Genomic DNA, 21,745 nt, shown 5'->3' on the forward strand with positions numbered 1-21,745 from the left:
CTCCCTGGGCAGGTTTTTACCCAGTCAGGGCTGGTGCCGCTGCTCCTGGCCCCGCCCCCTGTGAGTCAGCTGCTGGCGTCAGCTGAGCTGCCGGCTCCTGGGCAGGTCCTGTCGAGGACTTGAGGGTTAGGGTTAGGGTTAGGCTCTTGTCGCTCTGAGTTGAAGCTCCTGGACGCTGATCTCCCCCCTGCTCCGCTGTTTGAAGGTGTCCTCTCTCGAGCTACTTACCTCAGCAATTGACCCTCAGCTGTAACCTACAGCCCCTGCCAAATCAGAGAAACTGAAGGAAGCACCACAGCATTTAAAGGGAAGGCCTTTAATGTGTGGGAGAAAGGAGGATCAGGAAAGATGCTTCAAGAAAACCTTCTGTACCGAAGAGAGAATTTCTTTCCCATGTTAAACAAGGCAACTCCAGCTTTTCAGTCCTGTTAGAAAAAAATCAAATCCCACAGTGGATTACAGCACTGCACATGGCTCTGTGTGGAGAGCTGGCACTAGTCTGTTATTTAAGAGAATGTAAATTATGTGCTGTTATTTGTCTTTTCTGCAATTAAAGAAATACCCAGTAAATGTAATGAATAGCAGTTTTTAAGGATAAGGATACTGAATGCACAGCACCTGTAACTCATTGCCTTATCACATCCCAGAGTGAGAGAGCTGGGATAAAACTGAACCTTCCCACATCTTAGAAAGACTCACAGTACCCATGAATTCTCAACATTTATAGACTAGAAATCACGATTCAGAGAAAATTCCAAGTGCTGATGGACAAGGATTAGGAGGAGACTCTGCTATGGAGGCAGATTATTCTGCACTGTGTCACTTAAGGGTTTCAAGGTTTTTTTGGTGTGAGAGACATTGACCATTTCCAAGACCAGATATGGGACATGAGGCACCATAGATCTGATCTGAAGAGAGAGCATCCAGCAGGAGACTCTGCCCACTGGGGTACTTGGTAGAGTGCTGTGTGAACTCCAGCTTCAAAGCAATGATCAGGTTAATCAGTGTATCTCCTTCTCCAAGACTTTGTTCTTTCATTTTTTCTAGTTGACATAGATGCTTGGAAGGAAGAGTTCATCTCAACTAACACGGTGGGCTAACGGCTATCGAAGTCTGAGCTGGTCACTTCTCAAGCAATCAGCTGAAATAGGAACCTGCAGATGGCAATTGTCTCATGTATCTTAGGTTACGTTGATTATGCAAGAGACCAGACTGACTAACTGTGATTAAGAAAACTAACTTTTCAGCATTTAAAGTGTGGTGAGGCAAATCCCATCCAAAACAATAATCAGCGTCATTCTCTGGTATTGCAAATCATTGCAGAATCACAGACTGGTTTGGGTTTAAGGGACCTTAAAGCTCATCTGGTTCTACAGGCAGGGAAACCTTCCACTAGACCAGGTTGCTCCAAGCCCTGTCCAGCCTGGCCTTGAACACTGCCAGGGATGGGGCAGTCACAGCTTCTCTGGGCAACCTGTGCCAGGGCCTCACCACCCTCACAGTCAATCTCCCAAGCTTTTTCCCCAGGAAACCAAGTTAAACTGATTGTTTCATGGGTGTTTTCTGTGACTTCTTAAGTCCAAACTGTTGTTTCTGCCTTTTTTTTTAGTATCCATTAGGTAGCGTGTAGCTTCTTGTGGCAGCAGTTCAGCACTAGGTCTGTGTTTAAAAGAGCAGATGGCTACAAAAGGAAATTATGGGACCCTGTAGCAATGGTTTTTATTTTCTCAGCGTTGAGCATACTCACTGGAAACATAAAGTTCCCAGGGATTTGTATTTATGATGCTGTAAAATAAGTAACAGTAATGTCCAGGAATATACCAAGCCAAGTAGTCTCTATCCTTGATGGAACAGCAGACCAAATAACGTCTTGATGTAACTCCTACCAATTATGTTATTAGAATAAAAATATATGTACTTCCAAAATGCTTCGTAATCATTCCTGAGGTCACAAAATGGGTTAGAATCTGAAACGGAGTAAAAAAACTACAGTGGGACAGTCTCCATCACTTACCTCTGCCACTGTGCTGCTGGCTGGCCACAGGCAAGCGCTCCCACTGCCTGTGCCCTGGTTGCTAATGTGCAGGGGCAGAGCATTGTTTACTCACTACTTTCAGCGCACTTCCAGAGACAGTGATAAGAAATCCCTAAAGAGGTACAGAGAAAGGCTGTTGAGCCTGTGCTCTTCCTCACAGATGCGTTTCCCTGCACTGCTTGGCATTTCCAGAATCTGCCCTACTCTCATTAGCCACAGCCTTTGATTAAAGAACTGAAAGTGCCTTTTAAACCCCAGAGGCCAATGAATCAGCATTGCTGCATCTGGATTCCACCAGTACAAGCAAGATTAGAATGTGAGCCCTAGGCTACAGCCCTGCTCAGATGTGGGGAACAAACCCACGCATGCCAGCTGCCCTCTTATCCAAGCTTTCCTGTCCGCTTCTGGGCCCAGAACTCCACCTGCATTTACCTGGTGTTCTTTGCCGGGAGCAATGGCAGAGTTTGATGCTCTAGTTTGGCTTTGTAGCCAAAATGAAGTTTTCCTAATTACTGCTTTTCAAAGCTAAAGACACAGAAGCTTGGGGAAAAGGATGATGTGTAACCGAATTTGATGGGAGTTGCAGGTGAGAGCATGGCTGGATTAAACTTGAGGATTTTTTGAATCTTCCAACTTGTGTGGCAAGATAGAAAAAGAGTGAACGTGGGCTGTTGCCAGGGAAGTAAGTGCATTCAGGGAACGAAGTCACAGCGGTGGCGTTGGGGTTGTAATAGGTGAAAGGATGGTTACCAAAGAGTGTGGAGACCTTGCGGCAAAGGGAAAGCAGTTAATGATAGTAGCTAAATGTAAGATAAAAAGTTGCTGTAATAGGTGGATGAAGCTGATAGTGAATGGAGAGCACACAGCTTAGCTCACGTAATGAAGGGCTGAGGAGGTGGCAGTGACTCAGTATGAAGGGTTGTGTGGGGGGGGTGGATTAAGGAGAAGAATAGGGGGCAGGAATTGGTTTGAAATCAGTCACCTTGTCCCTGCTGAGGACATGCTCTTAGACTGATCACTTTATCATATACCTAGCTTGGGCATCCTTCCTGTCCTGTGCTCTGTGCTGTCTCTAAAACCATGCAAAGACATCCTCCAGGTGGATGCTGCAGAGAACATGCACCACCAAACCATTCAGGAGAAGGAACTGCTTTCACACCCCAGTCAGCCCAAATCAGGGAAAAGCTAGACACACAGACAACCCCTGATTGCATCTGAAATGCTCCTTGCTGCACAGCAGCTGCTGCCACAGGCTTGAGAAAGATGATGGCAGAAGATGCATGTCTGGATAGATGCTTTGTAACTGCTTGTGCAGCCTGATTCCTGAGCACAACCCGTCTCCAAACCACAGAGAAATTGTTGGTTGGCACACAATGCTTGGGAGACCCCCAGGGAGGTAAAATCCCAGGTGGAGACAGGTCCAGACATTGCAGGGCACTCCCAGTGCATCCTGTAGGAAGTGAAAACTGAATTCAGCTCTCCAAAAAGCCCTGAAGGCGGGAGAGAGGTAGCAACAGGAGCAGATGGTCTAAATGATCTTTTCAACCTGTTTCATCCTGGGATCTTGCTCTGGATTGGCAGGATGCTGCCAAACGCACCCAGCGAGGTGGGGAAGGCAAGATGGTGTACAGAGCCTCGTGTAACCTGCCTGCCAGGCTGTGTGTGCTGACCTCAGTAACCAGAGCAGCTCCGGTGGCTTTATAAACCAGTCCATGCAGTTAGAATAGCTGGCCTATGGCTCTTTCCGTGTGCCCTTTTTCCTCCCTGCAAACCCTGCTGACCCCTTGGTCCCCAGGCGCACACAGGTCCTGAATGTCATGGTAAAAGTCTTCAGTCAATCCCGAGATCAGGAGGTTTTCACAGAAAGGTTTTTAGCAGCCCGCAGATCACAAGAGCAGGTCACTCAGGTATTGTCAGCACCTCACTTCATGTTTTTTTTCTGTCATTTGTTAGGTTTTTTGCTGTTGTTAGTTTTGTTTTGGGGGGTTTGTTGTTTTTTTTTTGTGTTCATTTGTTTGGGGGGTTTTGTTTGTTCTGTTTTAGTTTGGTTTTTTATTGTGTAGTTGTTTGGGGTTTTTTTCTTCTTTTTGGTGGTCTTTTTCTTTCTTTGCTGCCTGTTCTCCTCTGCAGTCAGAGATTACAGAATAGTTTGGTTTGGAAGGGATCTTAAAGCTCATCCAGTTCCAACCCCCTGCCATAGGCAGGGACACGTTCCACTAGCCCCCTCCAACCTGGCCTTGAACACTGCCAGGGATGGGGCAGCCGCAGCTTCTCCAGGCAACCTGTGCCAGGGCCTCACCACCCTCACAGAGAAGAACTTCTTTATCATATCTCATCTCAATCTCCCCTCTGTCAGGTTGAAGCCATTCCCCCTTGTCCTGTCCCTACAGGCCCTTGTCAAAAGCCCCTCTCCAGCTTTCTTTTTGGCCACTTTAGGCACTGGAGGTCTCCCTGCTGTAAGGTCTCTCTGGAGCCTTCTCTTCTCCAGGCTGAACAAGCCCACCTCTCTCAGCCTGTCTCCATAGCAGAGGTGCTCCAGCCTTCAGAGCGTCTTCGTGGCCTCCTCTGGACTCACTCCAACAGCAACATGTCCCTTACGTTGGGACCTCAGAGGTGGATGCAGGACTGCAGGGCAGGGAATCTCACCAGAGTGGGACAGAGGGGGAGAATCCCCTCCCTCGACCTGCTGGTCACACTGCTGGTGAAGCAGCCCAGGACACAGTTGGTTTCTGGGCTCAAGGGCACACTGCTGGGTCATGGGGAGCTTCTCATCAATACTCACAAGTCCTTCTCAGGTCTGCTCTCAATCCAGCCTCACCCAGACCGTATTTGTGCTTGGAATTGCCCCAACCCAGGTGCAGGACCTTGCACTTGGTCTTGTTGAACTTCATGTACCTTATATTGCTGTAGAAGTATGAGAGACTGTAAACTTCCTTGCTGCTTTCCTCTCTTGGCTTTTGTAGACAGAATGCATTTATGTACTGCTTCCTACACAAAGACGTCACCATGTGTTTTTCCTGGGCCTCACCTTACTCATTTCAGTGCTTTCCCCTATGTATCATCCTTTGGCTGTGTTTAGATCCTTTTTCTCCCCCTCCCCCCCCCCAAAGGATTTGAGATCACCCTTTTGCACTGTGGGTCCTCTTCATGGGAATTAGCCTATGGACCTGCTATAAACACTAGATGCTAGGGAGATCCAAAGGGATGATGGAGGACTCCATTATGTCCTTTCTAGATGGGGTCATCAGTAGTTACTGGGTAGTCACTGCCCTTTGGGAGCTCCCCTCACGCTACCCCACTCTTTGAAAATCCTGACAGATCACATCAGAAGCCTCTTTTCCTTTGTTCTCTCTAGGTTCTTTATCCACTCCCCTTCTTGCACTATAAAAAGTCATCAGGGTCACAGACCACAATCCTTATGTTGACAACTCACTTGTGAACTACTGGGACTTTCACCAAAAACTACACCAATTTTGTGGGCTTCTGAAAGGTACCAAAGCACTTGCCCAGCAGGCTGCAGATGTTGAGGACTTTTAGGAGATACTGGGTGTACATGAGGTGTGCTCATCATGAATAACCACCCAAGCCAACCCTAGACTGAAATGGCCTAAAATCTTTTTTGATTGTGTCAGTCTGCCTCCTTATTTTTTGAAAGCATTCACAGATCAGCTGATTTCTCAGCTGTTTTCTCCCTGGAGTTGTTTGCTTTTGGTTGCAATTTGCTGAATGCTCTGATTCCAACCCAACTACACCAGCTCCTCCTGGCATCTATCCAGGCCTTGGCAGGGTTCCTGGACTTCGGACTGAGCCCACTGTCACTTCTGATCTAAGATCTCTTGCTCTGCCATTGAGTATTAGTGAGTTAAACCCATGCCAGTGTTCAGTTCGAAGATGACAGTCCTGACAGACAGGTGGATCTAGCAAGTGCTAGATGTGACGTCTTTGGCCATATGTTGTCCTTTGATGCAGCAGATCATTGTCATCTGGATCCCCACCATCCAGAATGACTGCCTCTGCCTACAGAAACATACTGCGAGCACCATTTCCTTCCCTTTGTGCATTAAATTTAGATATTGAAAATCTCTATAATAGCTTCACTGTATTGGACAGGGCAGCATCCTGACATGGAGATGTGGTGTTAATCCTTGTATAGTCTGTCTTTCCTCCTTTCCGTGGCTTTGGCACTAGAGCTTCAAGAGGTGCTGGTTGTACCCCAGCATTCCACTGGGAACTCTGGGCCAGGGTCTTTGCTGCTGCTTTTGAGGGCAGGTTTCCGACTGTCTGGTGAGTGGCCCGGCAGTGATGAACTGGTGGTCTTGGAACAGTCTCAAGATCTGCAGGAAGTGATAGCTAGAAACAGAAGGCAGTAAGTGTCATATCATCCCAACTGCTTCAGAGGGATTGAAAACATTAGAGACCACTAAGAACTTCTTTAAATTCTACACATTCTATATACATGTTATATTTATTCTCTATATATTCTACACATTATATTCCTAAATTATTTCCCCAAATTAGACTTCTAAATTAGATTCCTAAATGATACAAGCATAATCTGCATTATTTGCAGTGACCTGTGCTTTGATATAAGTTTCCCTTATGGACAAAAGGACCCAATTAGAAATTGCTGATGGTAAAGCCAAATGCACAGTAATTGATTCTCCACATCAATTCATATGTTAATGCACAAATTCTCCCCCGTGCATATCCCAGTCTCACTGTTTGAAGTCTTGCAGTGTAAAGGAGGAAGTTTATTATTACACACTATTCAATGAACACTTACCAAACAGTATAAAAGTTAAGCAAAAAATATTATCAACATAGTGATTGTTTATTCCTTGCAAAAGATTCCAAATATTCAAAAAGCACAGGTTCTGCAGACCAACTGCTTTGGCTTTTTTTTTGACTGATGCAAATTCTTTAGTAAGAATAGTGAACAACCATTAACAAACCCAAACATTTACATAGCAACTCATTAAAAAGCAATGTGGGCAGATACCCTTACGTGAGATTAGTGTCCATAGTAAAATGGTTATGCAGAAAAGCCAATGCTGTTCTGCAATTCCTGACTGCCTGTTTCTCCTTCCCATTATTTGAGTTGGCAGCAATGGCACATAGATGGTGCTTGATGCCTAATTGATTAGTTATCCCGGAGACTGCTGAATATCAACCTAAAGAAAGGCCAGTGAATATCCAACTGCCCAAAGTCGTCCAGGTTCTTGGCAATATTTGTTGTGTGACAGAGACAGTGTGATAAAAGCAGCTGCAGGTTTTTTGTCCTAGTATGAAACACACACCATCATAGAAGCGGTAGTAGCTGCAGCACACATCTGACTGTTCTTTGCTTTTTGTAGAATCATAGAACGACATAACTGCAGGGGGATGTCTCACCAGAGTGGAGCAGAGGGGGAAATTCCCCTCCCTCAACCTGCTGGTCACACTGCTGGTGATGCAGGCCAGGACATGGTTGGTTTCGGGGCTGCAAGCGCACACTGCCAGGCCATGTTGGGCTTTTCAGCTCATATGCTGTTGGTTCAATTTTAGAGCTCACAAGGACAGAAAGGCATAAACTATTAAAGCCAGGCTATACTTTTAAAATTCGAGTGACACATATGAGTTTGAATATGCAAGCATCATATTGAGCTCTTTTCAGTCTTAGGAATAGTCCCATGAAGTTCTTTTCTTGTGTGAATAAATGCAATTCAAAATATAAGGTGTGCAGAATATAAATATACACTGGAAAGAACCATGTCTCAGTGCTGAGAGCACTGGATCTTCATGTGAGCTAGATCCACACAGTGCATAAATGTGATTCATACTCAAAACATCAATTCCCTGTCAATATGTCACAGGAAAAATTATTGCAGACTTCAAATGCTTCAATCTTATTACTTTAGGATATAGGCAGGAAGGCAAGAATGACTGATCCTGTCAAAAAGATGGTATTTATCAAGTACTAAAAATAAGTCAGTAATTCAGGAACAGCTGGGGGGGTGGAGCAGGTTCTCGAACAGAAGTATGCAGACAGCCTGAAAGGCAAAACCAGCCCCTAATTGCTGACATGGCAGTCATTTGCAAAGCTGTCAAAAGCATCAGTCAAATTGTACCTTCCTAATAAGAAATCTGCAAATTTTGACATTTGGGCATGAGGCTGCCAATTTTTATGAGAAGCTGAAAAAGGCTCCTCAGTGGCAGTCCTCAGAGACTTGCACAAAGGACACTGGTGTGGCCACAGTGAAGCCTGCAATGGGCCAGAGCTCACAAATCAAAGCAGGGCAACGCTGCTCCATGTCAGAGTGAACAGGAGGGGTGATGACTTCTGACAAGGGCCTGTAGGGACAGACAAGGGGGAATGGCTTTAACCTGACAGAGGGGAGATTGAGATGAGATTTTAGGCAGAAGTTCTTCCCTGTGAGGGTGGTGAGGACCTGGCACAGGTTGTCCAGAGAAGCTGTGGCTGCCCCATCCCTGGCAGTGTTCAGCGCCAGGTTGGACAGGGCTTTGAGCAACCTGGTCTAGTGGAAGGTGTCCCTGTCCATGGCAGGGGGTTGGAACTAGATTATCTTTAGGGTCCCTTCTAACCCAAACCTTTCTGTTATTCTATGATTCTGCATCCTTAAAATAAGGCATTTCCCTGGATAAAGGTAGAGCAAGTATTCCCTCCCCACTGTAGGGACACGGGGGTTGTATGTACATTCATAAGAAAGAATATGGCCCTTCCTTCAGAGACATACTTAACCTACTGTAATGTACTATTTATTGTAATTTAGCTAATTTACTTTAATTTATTCTAAAAGAAGTGTGAGCCTGGTCACATTGTATGCTACTGTTTCCGTGATTACTAATAAACTCCAAAACCTCACAAGTTTCCTAGGAGGAGAACTGATTCACTACATGCAAATGTGGAGCCAGTGCATGTAATTCCAGGACTCAGGTCATCACCTTAATTATGTGTTTATTCTATTTTGGTGTGGTGCTGTGCAGCCTCCTGAGCTTGGAGCTCCATATAATAGCCCTTTTCACATCTTCATTGTTGGCTGTAATATACTTCATTCTCACCTACTTTCTGCACTTGGATCATCGATCTATTTAAGAGCTTCCTTTTAATTTGACTTGGTGTTTGCTTGCTTGGGGCACTTGCTCTTTCATCATAGTCTATTATTCTTCTAAGATTTTACTAAAAGATTTGAGCATTAAGCCTCTTTATTTGGACTTGATTAAATAAGAGTCTTTTCGTATGTCTTCATTTCAACAAGGTTTCCCAGTGCTACCCTAATAATAAATGGAAATTAATTTTGGATTATTCCTAGTGAGTCGTATATATTCTTTCTCTATGCATCAGCCTGCCATAACCTAACCTTTATTGTCGTGTAATGCTGTAGTCAGTAATGGCCAGTGTAACAGCGGGTTTATGCATCAGAGAATAAGAAACACAGCTCTGCTACTGACATTTGGACACCTCTAACCTCAGACTAAGCCTGTTTTTAATGTAAAGGTCTAGGAAAGGGTGGCACACCAAGACAGGCTACGCTGGATTTATAACACAAAGAGAAGCCAGTCCTACCAAGATTGCATAGCACAAAGGCATGGAGCTTTGTTCTGGGTTGTCAGTCACCAAGGTGTAACCCCATGGGTTTCAGGATACTCACCCCTGGATTAGGCTGCTGTAACTGCCTAGGAGGGACCCGTGGAAGATGGTGACCTGTCAGACCTTGGGAGTACGTAGTGGCTCTTCACAGGGCATTTTGTGGGGTGAGAATTAGGAAGACAGGCTGAGAGAGTTGGGCTTGTCCAGCCAGGAGAGGAGAAGGCTCCAGGGAGACCTTAGAGCAGCTTCCAGTGCCTAAAGGGGCTGACAAGAAAGCTGGAGAGGGGCTTTTGGCAAGGGCATGTAGGGACAGGACAAAGAGGAATAGCTTTAACCTGACAGAGGGGAGATTTAGATGAGATATGATGAAGAAGCTCTTCTCCGTGAGGGTGGTGAGGCCCTGGCACAGGCTGGACAGGGCTTGGAGCAACCTGGTCTAGTGGAAGGTGTCCCTGCCTGTGGCAAGGGTGTTGGAACTGGATGAGCTTTAAGGTGCCTTCCAACCCAAACCATTCTATGATGATTCTGTGAATTTGGTACCCACTAACTCTGCATGCTCTCCCAGACATCTGTCTGTGATCATTTTGTGTCAGCTAAATGCTTTCTGGTGACTATTTGCTACAGGAATAATAATGTCCCTTTTAAACTGTGAGCAGCCAACAGGAGATGGCACACACATAAACACTGTTCAAGCCTCCACTGATGTTGTGCAGTACAATTTGGACTTCACGGTGGGAGTCAGACCAGGTGCTTGTGCCTTCCTGATTGGGGGTTGCAGGTTAAGAAACTTTGAAGAACATAACTTTCTTAAAATCTGGGGAAAGCAAATCCAGTTCACTTCTTTTTTTTTGCCCTGATCTAAGATTCTTTCACTTCTGGACTGACAATAAAACAGCTTTCAATTTGAAATGGGAAGCTGTGGCGGAATGAAGCCATGTAAGGGCGCTCTGATCTAAGGGCTACAGAGGAAGCTATTGGAGAGTGGAAATTATAAGACACAGGCTGAATATTTTCTGTTCTTTAACACTGTTTGAATCTATTTCCTTGCAAACAGGCTGTATTTGGGTCAGGAGAATGGCTCCCAGTCTCAGGAGACAATGCCTCTCTTTTATGTAAACCTTCTTTAGTTCAACTCATATGTGTTCCCTGGCTTTCATCACTTAGGAAACACATTTCAAGGTCTGCAAAACCCCTGATACGCTTGTGAGCACGTCCTTCTTCTGCCAGTTATTTGTTGCTGTATCTACAAAAGCTCAGATCCGTGATGCTTTCTGGAAGCCTGACTTCCCTAGACTCTTTCATGTGAGGATGCCCTATTTTACTAGCGATGAGCACAATGAATCCTCAGTATTAAGACCTTGGGGCTGCTTGCTCAGGCTCAGTGCAATGAACAGAGAATAAATGAGCATCAAACTGCAGTGATCAAAAGTTGACAACAAAGAAGAGAAGCTTTGGGAAGAGATGCAAGTCTCATATGAGAATTGATCCAGTGCTTTGTAAAACATGGCAACAGGCTGTTAGGACACTGTGCAGTAAGCAAAGGGAGGGAGGAGCAGATAACAAGGTCACTGCGTGCAGTTGCTGCCCTTTTCCCACCGGAGGCAGACGGACTATGTCTAGGCTGCAATGACAGATGGCCCCCGGAGCAGCCATAGGGGAGCTCTGTGTCCTGCTCCTGGCCAGGTATCTCCCTTAAGGAGAGGCAGCCTAATGACAGCAGAAGCAAAGCTTCACAGTCACTTAAGTAAAGTAAAAGCTCTGAGCTAAACTGTCCCTGGGTGTGTCTGACAGTGGGCCCCCGTTGATGTAATTGCAAGCTGGTGATACTTACCAGTGATTTTGTCTTCTGGAGCTTATTAGATCCACGACCTGCCCTCATTTTTTTCTCAGCTGCCTGCCGGCTAAGGTCTGGGGTCTTTCCTCCTCCTTTCTTTCTCCTGCAGAGTTGAAGAGAACGGTATTAATGAGTGCTATGGAGTTGGTTCCCTGGGGTTGAGAAAAAGAAAATCCCTTATGATACTGCCACCTGAAAAGACATAGTTTAAGATAAATACATTTTATCTTGCACCTGGGGAAGACCAAGAGTGCAAACTCTAGTACTGTGGCTCAGAGGAGGGCAGTAACTTGGTATTTTTTAAGTTATGATAATTTTCTAGCCTTCATAAACCTGCCCTTAGCCTAAGACTTACTGATTTTAGCTAAATCCATGTTATGTGTTACATTAGCTTAGGGAAATTCACAGAAAGGCAAGTTTAGCTAAATGAATTTGAGAGGTTTTGGTTCATGTAACATAAATAAGGCTGGGGGACTGCCCCTCCAACGAGTTACTTATTCATGGGTTTTATAGCCAAATACTTCTCGTGTATGTGGATGTGTATGTATTTATAAATTTATATGCAGCTAGTGCTACAGTCAGGACAATGAACTGGCAGAACAGGAATATTCCAGAGTGAAAATTAAGTGAAGTACTGGAATATGCCCAGCTGCCATGTTTTTCCTGTATCAGGAGTAAAATCCATCCTGTGAGGAAGTTTGCTAAGAACTCAGGCAGGTTCATAGACACATGTGCTCTGAAAGAGTTCATTCCCTTTCCATATTCAAATTCTGCAATAGACAATTAGGGAATTTAAAGCAGAAACTCTGTGCAATCTCTGGGGGCATCTCCCAGCTCCATCACCAGCATCTCTGGGCTCCTGGAAGACATGCTAAAAAGCACAGTATGAATAAAAAAATAATGAATATAAAGGGTGAAGACAGACTCTAAAGGCAACATTTATCCTATAAAGAAAGAGAGTCACACCACATAATACATATGTTCTCATAAGCAGCCAACACCAGCACATCTGGTACTCACTTGTCTGAGACCCAGATCAAGAGCCATAAAGACAAATCAGGTATTATTTCAAATAGGAAATTAAGGCTAACTGCAATCTGTTTATAAACACACCACTAACAGTCAAGAGAGAAAATCCTGTCCAAAATATTATTATGGGGAATTAACTGGTCATCTTGGTGGAGTTGGCAGTGTTAGGTTTGTGGTTGGACCCAATAATCTTAAAAGGTCTTTTCCAGCCTAAATGATTCTATTATTTTTAGATACAACGCAGACCTGGTCTTGTGGTTGTAAATTAAGATTTATGAGAAAATTAAGATTTTGGAGAAGAAAAGGCTCTGGGGAGACCTTAGAGCAACTCCCAGTGCCTAAAGAGGCCAACTAGAATCATAGAATACTTAGGGTTGGAAAGGACCTTAAGATCTAGTTCCAACCACCCTGCCATGGGCAGGGACACCTCACACTAAACCATATCACCCAAGGCCTCATCCAAAAACCAGAGAAGGGCTTTTGACACGGGCCTGTAGGGACAGGACAAGAGAGAATGGCTTTAACCCGACAGAGGGGAGATTGAGATGAGCTCTTAGGCAGAAGTTCTTCCCTGTGAGGGTGGTGAGGCCCTGGCACAGGTTGCCCAGAGAAGCTGTGGCTGCCCCATCCCTGGCAGTGTTCAAGGCCAGGTTGGACAGGGCTTTGAGCAACCTGGTCTAGCGGAAGGTGTTCCTGTCCGTGGCAGGGGGTTGGAACCAGATTATCTTTAAGGTCCCTTCCAACCCAAACCATTCTATGGTTCTATGATTCCATGTTTCTATGACATTAACTTCTGCTGCTGTCTAGTGTCCATGCTTATGGTGTCAGAGCACCCCCCTGCAGTATATCACCATCATAATCTCACTTCAAGGTCAAGAAGATGTAAGCAGTGCAGATGAGCTTCTCAGTGCTGCAAAGGAAAAGGGCATCAGAGCCAAGAGAAGAATGGCAGGTCTCTCGCTCCCAGTGCTGAGCTCAGTGTTTCTCACCCCACTTTCTTCCCTTATGGAATGTTGTGAGTTCCCACAAACCTAATAGGCAAAAAGTACTGGGCTGGCTATTCAGAAACACGAATAAGCAGGAGACAAGCATTAGGATTCCGAAGGACAGTGAAACACCATGCCCTTCTCACGCAAGCAAGCCCCTTTTTTTTCAGAAACCGGGCCAAGGCTGCTAACAGAACAATTACTGAAAGTAATTATTTTCTCATTGGGTAAACACTCTAGTACAATATGCAACTGTTTTTAGAGCCAGCCTACATCCATAAATTATCTAACTGAATTAAGTGTTGGCTTCCAGAAGCCCGAGCTGGCTGGGCAGTGGGGGAGAAGGAGGCTGCATTTTGCCTGAGCTGTTGTCATGAGAAGTAGCAGGGCTCTTTCTTGAGGCACAAGGACACAATCTTGGCAAGGTTCCAGCACTAGGCTAGAATCGGAATTCATTATTCATGATAAAGTGGGAGGCAAATCTTTTGATTTATTGGCAACAAGCAGCACAAACACCAGATGCCTTCCAGCAGAACTGTACATGCTTGGACTGAAAGAATTGCTCCTCCTGGTCTTTTTAGGCAGATCAGAGTCCCAGGGAAAATTTGCTAACTTGATTCCATGCTCTAGATAAAAATCTTTCACTTCACCTTTTCAATATTGCTGTGTGCCCAAAGAGACAAATCCATCCTTGCTGCTCTCTGCTTTGTTTCTATATAAACAGAAAGCTATCTGGACAATTGAGGCAGAAAACAAAGCAGTCCTACCAGAAATCATCCATATGATAAATTGCACATGTACGTGCAGCAACACCAAAAGTCACAGCTATAATTCTACTGAAGGGTTTTGATAACCCCTTCCAGGCAATTTGTAATTCAACTGCTGTCTGTATCTCTTCTCTATCACCTCACCACTCCCTAGACTACACATCTGATCATTGCTATTCTTAATTTCATTGCTCAGTGACTCTGAAGCTTTTCCCACAGGATCCCATCTAAACCAAATAACCTCTCAGAGAACATATTTGGGGATCTCTGTCCTATCTCCTTTGTGCCACAGTGATGTTTGTCACTGAGGCTCTTTTGTGCCATTCAATAAAAACTGAATAATACAAGCTCATGCCTTTCTGAGCAAGCAGAAAAAAAAAAAAATCCATCAGAAAAAATCCAAACAAATCAAGTCTCAATTATAATCCAGATTTCAAATTAACACCATTCTGCCATTTTGGGGCACTACCTAGCTGTGGCACAGTGTTATAGCTCTCCCCTGTGATGTGAAGCACCAGCTCTGTCCAAGCCAAACCCTTGCTCAATTGCTCTACAGAAATAGAATTACTTGTTTTTCAAAGGTAAATACCCTTGAAATTATATAATTATAGTCTTATAGCCTGAAGTATATGTTTTGTGTTAGCTCTCTTAGGACTCCTTTTGTCTCTGGGAATTGACTGTAGCTTTTTACACTCTCCATGTTTCACCTTATTTTGGCTAAGCAAGGATAAGTTCTCTACTGTGAATTCACAGCAGCATAGTTTTGGTACTGTGGAAGGGAGCATGTAGCTAATGACTCCTCTCAAAAGGGCAGTAAAGAAAAAGATGACAACTCTGCCATTTAAATGACAATATTTCAGCTATAGCATGTGCACCCTGTTAGGATGAACACAGAATCATGGAATGGTTTGGGTTGTAAGGGACTTTAAAGCTCATCTAGTTCCAATCCCCTGCCACAGGCAGGGACACCTTCTACTAGGTTCCTCAAAGCCCCATCCAGCCTGGCCTGGTAAGAACAAGAGTGTTCTCACCTCTCTTTGGACCAAAAAGCAAATATAGAGTGAGGTCCACCTCAGAGGAGATTTTACCAGGCCCAAGAGCTAGGAAAAACTTTATTTTTTTTTCTTACCTCTTAAATTCTACAAAATTTAACTTGGCATTGGGCAGATTAACTTTGATTCAAAGAGTAGCCAGTGACTAGCCTCACACATTGCTTTGATGATGGCATCAGGTATTCCTGATGTAATCTTGTTGCATCAGGTATTTCTTTGATGTAATCGTGTTTGTGCACAAATAAATTTTCGACAAGCGTGGTTTTCCTCAGCACAGCAGAACTTTAATGGGAAGGATGGTTTCTTGGCTCATAGCATTCCAGTCAACCTCCAGGCCCACAAGTGCTCTTTCTAGTTCTTCTTTCTCAGCCACCACTTTTTGCCTTTCTGCTGCTTTTCTGCAAGTTCTGCTGCATCTTTTCACACACGCTCATCACCTCAAGAATAGATTCACTGTTCTCTATATACATTCAGACTGCAGCAAAACCTGTTTCCTCTGCTGGAGTCCCTTTGCAAAACCCTGTATTTTGGGACATCACTCCTATTGTTTTAGGAATCTCATTTTACATAGATTTCATTACTTACGACATTCATATTACAAGAAGAGTGGTTGTTATGCCCTTGAGCTCCAAGAATTCATCTAAACTGAAGAATAACTATACCTAACACAGCCTGGGGGGAAAGAGATTTTTATCTTGGTTCTCTGTTCTACTTTACAACCCTGTGCACTGGTCAGGCTAGGTCTGCCTGAGCCTGTAGGCTGCAGTGAGGTAGATCATCTTGCATAGCATTCATATGAGATTCCTAGCTCAACTAAGACACAATTGGCTGAGCATGGCCTTCATCAGCCATCCAAGTCAATGCTTGGCACCCTTGAGGGGACCACTTTGCCATTGTGCTGCCATTGATAGGCAACCTACACCTGCCCAAGCCATGCATTAGCTGCCACTTCCACCTCCACCAAAAGCCTGCACTTGAGGAACACTCAAGCATGAAAAGTGGTGTCTCACTGCTCCTGCTGTAGATAGGAGACATGAAGTGCTGAAGACCTAATCCCTTGGTAGCTGTCTAGAAGCAAAGGATAGAGGATACCATATAGAACCTTAGTGGGAGGACTAAGTGTTCAAGGCCAGGTTTGATGGGGCTTTGAGCAACCTGCTGCAGTGGATGGTGTCCCTGCCTGTGGCAGGGGGTTGGAGCTGCATAAACTTTAAGGTCCCTTCCAACCCAAACCATTCTGTGATTCTATGACTTCTAGGAAGGAGCTGCAGTGGGGACTCTGTTAGCAATGTGTCCATAGAAAAGAAGCACCAGAATATCAGGTGGGTCAGTACCTGAAACAGCACACCTGTGTTGCTGAATAACCATTACAGATGAGACTACACACTAGTAATTACTTTCAGCTTAAGTGAGATTAAAGGGAGATCCTTGATAAACAAGCAAATCTCACAGAATTCATTTCTCTCCCTGCAATAATCCTCTGTAATTATGAATAAATGCTAGACTTGCTAGAACACTTGGCATTAAAATATTCTCCACTGCACAAATGGATAGAGGCTCAAATCTCGGGAGAAGAAAATAGTCAGTGTGCTTACTGTATCATTAGCAACTCAAAATCATTTGCATCTGGTTGACAGCTGTGTCTACAGCTCAATGCTGGAACAAACAGCTTTTTAACTCTTCAAACAAGGCTTGTCCCACTTTTGACAGTGGGTCACAGCTAGCAAAAGGGAACCCTAAACCTCAGAGAAACCTTTGGGACCTGCTACCTAGAAACATCTAGCACAACTGAAAAATAGTATCAGGTCTATGATTCTATGACATCCATTTGCAGCAAGAGCCATTTTGTTAAACTGTTTCTTTAAAAGCCTCAAAGAACTCTACCTAAAGTGGTGCTAGAGTTTGGAAACATACCACAGAAAGAAGGTGAGGTGGAAACTGGAAAGCTCTTTGAAGTAGTGCAGTATCCTAGGACTAGGGGACGCGGATTAAAAAAATGATTCATAAAAGGTTTTTGCTCAGACACTGGGAACTTTGTGGAACACCCCGGAGGAGTGGTGGGTCCAGCAAAGTTAATCACATTGGGAAAGAGACTACGTAAGTGCACAACTGCTTAGCCAAGTAATCACTCAGCTGGGATAATGCATGGGTTGATTGTTCCTGTGCACAGGGCTAATCTTAGCTCTATCAGTTATTTACTGAAAGTGCAATCTGGATACCTTCACTGTGGCTCAGTGGGTTCCCAAGGTTTTTGTTGGCACAGTGAAGAGGAATCTCCTCCTCTCTTCACATATGATTGGGTGAGAAGCTGTGCAGTCCTTTTCACAGGGACCCACACAGGAACTAGGCATTTACCACGCTAATCCACTACTTGTTCACCAGGCTCGAACTAATGATAGTCTGGCCAGTTTCACAAGTTATGGCACATCAGCTGAATTGAGGTAACTACTGTGAGCCCATGAAAAATGAGAGGTGGTATTAACAGAGATTTAACCAAGAAATGGGCCAAACACTGCCCACAGATGACTACTGCTGCCTCCTTGCTATTGCTTCTACTGGTGTTTGTTAACGCACGGAAATTTGACCACAGATCAAAGATTCTGAAAACATCTGATGCCAGATGTGTCGAAGGAAAACATGGGGCAGTCCTAACACAAGTCAATGTGCAAAACTGTACTTCATGGTGGAAATGCCTTTCTTTTGCCAGTTGCTGACCAGATAATCCTGAGAACCCAAAATCAGACAGATCTAGGCACTCTATCCCTGGAAGTGTAGATGCAAATACATTCATTACTTAAATGTTCTATAGGATATTCATACTTTTGTACTTGCACCCCCATTCAGTCATCTAAATCTCTTTTCAGACCGAAGATCCTTGAAGTGATAAAATTATATTTCATCACAATTAATTCTTCCTTTTCTGTGCAAAAGTGACAGATTCCTCTCAACCTTGCAGCTGTATTTAAAAGCTCTTGAACAGACTCTTGACCAGATTCTTCCCATTACAGCTGAGTAACATCCCCAAGACTTACAACCTATTTTACAGGCGGCCACTAATCTGCTCTGTGCTAAAAGGACACAAAGTAGTGCTGCTGTAACTACAACTGGACCAAGGTCAATCCAAGAAAAGCCAGAAGAGCAGCAAAGTGGGTTTGCCACCATATTGCTGAACTATAAGGATTCAGGCAGCTTGAAGCACAGGCAAAGTGAGCTTGCAAAATACACAGACATACCCTATGTTGCAGAAAAAGCAAAAGGTAAGCAAAAGAAAAGCTTACGCCTGCCTGGCCTGCTCAATGGGATCGTAGTTGTTGAGGTAGTTGAATCGGATGGTGTCTGTAGGATGCCTGTCTGATGAACGCCATGGTGGGAGCTCTTTTTTCTCTTTTTTTGTCCTCTTTCCTGGCACAAAAGATTTTGCTTCTGGGATGTTGCTTCTTATCGGCTGCACATTAGTAACTACAAACTCATCCTTTGAAGGAGTCTAATAAGAGAGGTTAAAAGAGAAAACAAATTTTAGCCTGTAAAGGAAATGAGATTTATTTTGCCTAACTTTAGGCTTCTGAGAATTGGGTATTAACTCAAAATTAGTCTCTCCAGGTTCCATTATGTTCAATGGACAGAAATAGACACCTTGACAGTGTGTGTCATCACCCATGTCCCATAATCTATATTAAAATGACCTGAGCTGCTTTTGAGATGCATTGGTGTCTCTCTATTGACTACAGAGAAAGTCTGCGGGGGAGTTTGCTTAAAATTAGAGGGCTGAGTTTGGAATTCAGGGCAGAATCTTCCCTCACAGCCCTGTAAAGTAGACATGGCATCAGTGAATCTCAGGAAAAAGCAATGGCTACCAAGTAATGTTCCACCTCCCCAGAATGTCCCTGACACCTTTGAAAAGGAGAGAAAGGGACAACACCAAGGGCTGTAACAGGCATAAGGGGTGTTTTTTTAACTTTCCACCAGGTAAACTGACTCTGAAATGTCAGCAGGGGTGCTGCTGGGTACCCCATCTCTTCTTAATCAAGTTGAGACAAGGTATCAATTGATGTATAAACAGGGGGAAAAGATAGGGGAATAGCCTCGAGTGCTGGAGAGAAAAATATACAGGATTACTCCAGAACATCCTGAAAGCACAGGAGGTTGACCTTGGTGATTGCTTCTCCTAATTAGTGAGGTTTTCACTTCCCACACCTACCAGGGATGGATGTTGGGAAACCAGAGCACATGGCAACACAAGAGTTTAGATTCTAATTTAAAATGATGAATCTACTATTTTACAAGTGGAAAGTTACAGACAGATAAAGAGGCAAAGGTGTGAGGAACCCAACCAGCCCAAATTTCCCACTCGCCCCAAACATCTGTAGCAGTAGTAGGTATGTACCTTTGGTCTCGTGACATGCAGCTCTTTCACCATCTCAATGTAATGTTTCTTCCAGATTCCTTGCTCAAATGGGGTTGGGGAGAAGTTGATGTACCAGCCGAAACGCAGGCATTTCTTCATCCAGAGCTGATCCAGTTCAGACAGGTACTTCCAGTACCAGCTCACCTGTGAATGCCTGGTAAGTTGGAAACCTTGGGGTCTCAAGCATCCAAACTGGCAGCTAGAGACTTCTGTGCTGTGGATGTAATTCTCCTACCTCCTTAAACTAGTACAGTTCTTCAGCATTGTTTATGTCCCATTTAAACTTTTCGTTAAGCTTTTTAAATCATTTGAGGCCTTCATAGAATCATAGAATCACAGAATAGTTAGGGCTGGAAAGGACCTTAAGATCATCTGCCATGGGCAGGGACACCTCACACTAAACCATATCACCCAAGGCTTTGTCCAGCCTGGGCTTAAACACTGCCAGGGATGGAGCATTCACAACCTTCCCGGGAACCCATTCCAGTGACTCACCACCCTAACAGAAGAGAATTTCCTCCTTATATCCAATCTAAACTTCCTCTGTTTAAGTTTTAACCCGTTACCCCTTGTCCTATCACTACAGTCTCTAATGAATAGTCCATCCCCAGCATCCCTATAGGCCCCCTTCAGATACTGGAAGGCTGCTATGAGGTCTCCATGCAGCCCTTCTCTTCTCCAGGCTGAACAGCCCCAACTTCCTCAGCCTGTCTTCATATGGGAGGTGCTCCAGTCCCCTGATCATCCTCGAGGCCCTTCTCTGGACTTGTTCCAACAGTTCCACATCCTTGTTATGTTGAGGACACCAGAACTGCACACAGTACTCCAGGGAGGTCTCACAAGACCAGAGTATAGGGGCAGGATCACCTCCTTCGACCTGCTGGTCACGCTTCTTTTGAAGTCCAGGTAGATGACATCAACTGCTCTACCCCTGTCCATCAGTTCTGTAGCCCCATCATAGAAGGCCACTAAATTGGTCAGGCAGGATTTCCCCTTAGTAAAGCCATGCTGGCTGTCACCACGCACCTTCTTGTTTTTCATGTGCCTTAGCATGCCTTCCAGGAGAATCTGCTCCAAGATTTTGCCAGGCACAGAGGTGACACTGACTGGTCTGTAATTCCCTGGGTCATCCATTTTCCCCTTCTTGAAAATGGGGGTTATATTTCCCTTTTTCCAGTCATCGGGAACTTCACCTGACTGCCATGATTTTTCAAATACGATGGCCAGTGGCTTAGCAACTTTGTTTGCCAGCTTCTTCAGGACTGGATTTCATCAGGACCCATGGACTTGTGCATGTTCAGGTTTTTAAGATGGTCTCGAACCAGATCCTCTCCTACAGTGGGCACAAGGTCTTCATTCTCACGGTCCCTCCTTCTACCTTTCAAGGCTTGGGTGGTTTGGTCAGAGCCTTTGCCAGTGAAGACTGAGGCAAAGAAGTCATTCAGAACCTCAGCCTTCTCCAAATCCTGTGTAGCCAGTCCTCCTGATAGCTTCCAGAGGGGGCCTACGTTGTCCCTAGTCTGCTTTTTATTCGCTACGTACCTATAGAATCCCTTCCTGTTATTCTTAACATCCCTAGCCAAGTTTCATTCTAACTAGCTAGTCCCTAGCTTCATCGACAACATCCCTTACTCTTCCCAGGCCGTCTGTCCTTGCTTCCAATTTTTATAAGCCTCTTTTTTCCTTTGAATTTTCCTCAGGAGCTCCTTATCCATCCAAGGAGATCTCCTGGCCCTCCTGCTGCACTTCCTTCTAGTTGGGATGCAACACTCCTGAGCTTGTAGCAGGTGATCCTTGAATATCAACCAAGAGTCTTGGGCCCCCCTGCCCTCTAGGGCTATATCCCACGGAACCTTACTAATCAGGTTCCTGAAGAGGCCAAAGTCTGCTCTTTTGAAGTCCAGCGCAGTGAACTTGCTACACGCTCTTCTCACTTCTACTCAATGAGAATACAGTAGATGGAATAAACCCTTTGTTTCCACTGATAAAGCTTGTTCCAGCTTAAGGACATGTCATCTATTGGCACTTCCATACTTATAATAGCAGCTG

General features: G+C 44.6%; 1 protein-coding gene across 1 annotated transcript in view; it reads right to left on the reverse strand.

The window, feature by feature from the left end:
• Window positions 1-5,132: 5,132 nt before the first annotated feature.
• The window catches only part of FBXO16 (F-box protein 16), a 36,977-nt gene continuing 20,364 nt past the window's right edge, over window positions 5,133-21,745 (reverse strand). The window contains exons 5-8 of the mRNA XM_057427666.1: window positions 19,676-19,840; window positions 18,570-18,775; window positions 11,455-11,560; window positions 5,133-6,385 (exon numbers count right to left, since the gene is read on the reverse strand). Of these exons, the coding sequence (XP_057283649.1) occupies window positions 6,119-6,385; window positions 11,455-11,560; window positions 18,570-18,775; window positions 19,676-19,840 (744 nt within the window). The 3' untranslated portion in view covers window positions 5,133-6,118. The remainder of the gene's footprint in view (window positions 6,386-11,454; window positions 11,561-18,569; window positions 18,776-19,675; window positions 19,841-21,745) is intronic.

The sequence above is a fragment of the Pezoporus wallicus genome, unplaced genomic scaffold (genome assembly GCF_028554395.1).
Source record: "Pezoporus wallicus isolate ANWC-B61680 ecotype Strahan unplaced genomic scaffold, APGP_CSIRO_Pwel_v1 contig_6464, whole genome shotgun sequence".
NCBI classification, from domain to species: Eukaryota; Metazoa; Chordata; class Aves; order Psittaciformes; family Psittacidae; genus Pezoporus; species Pezoporus wallicus.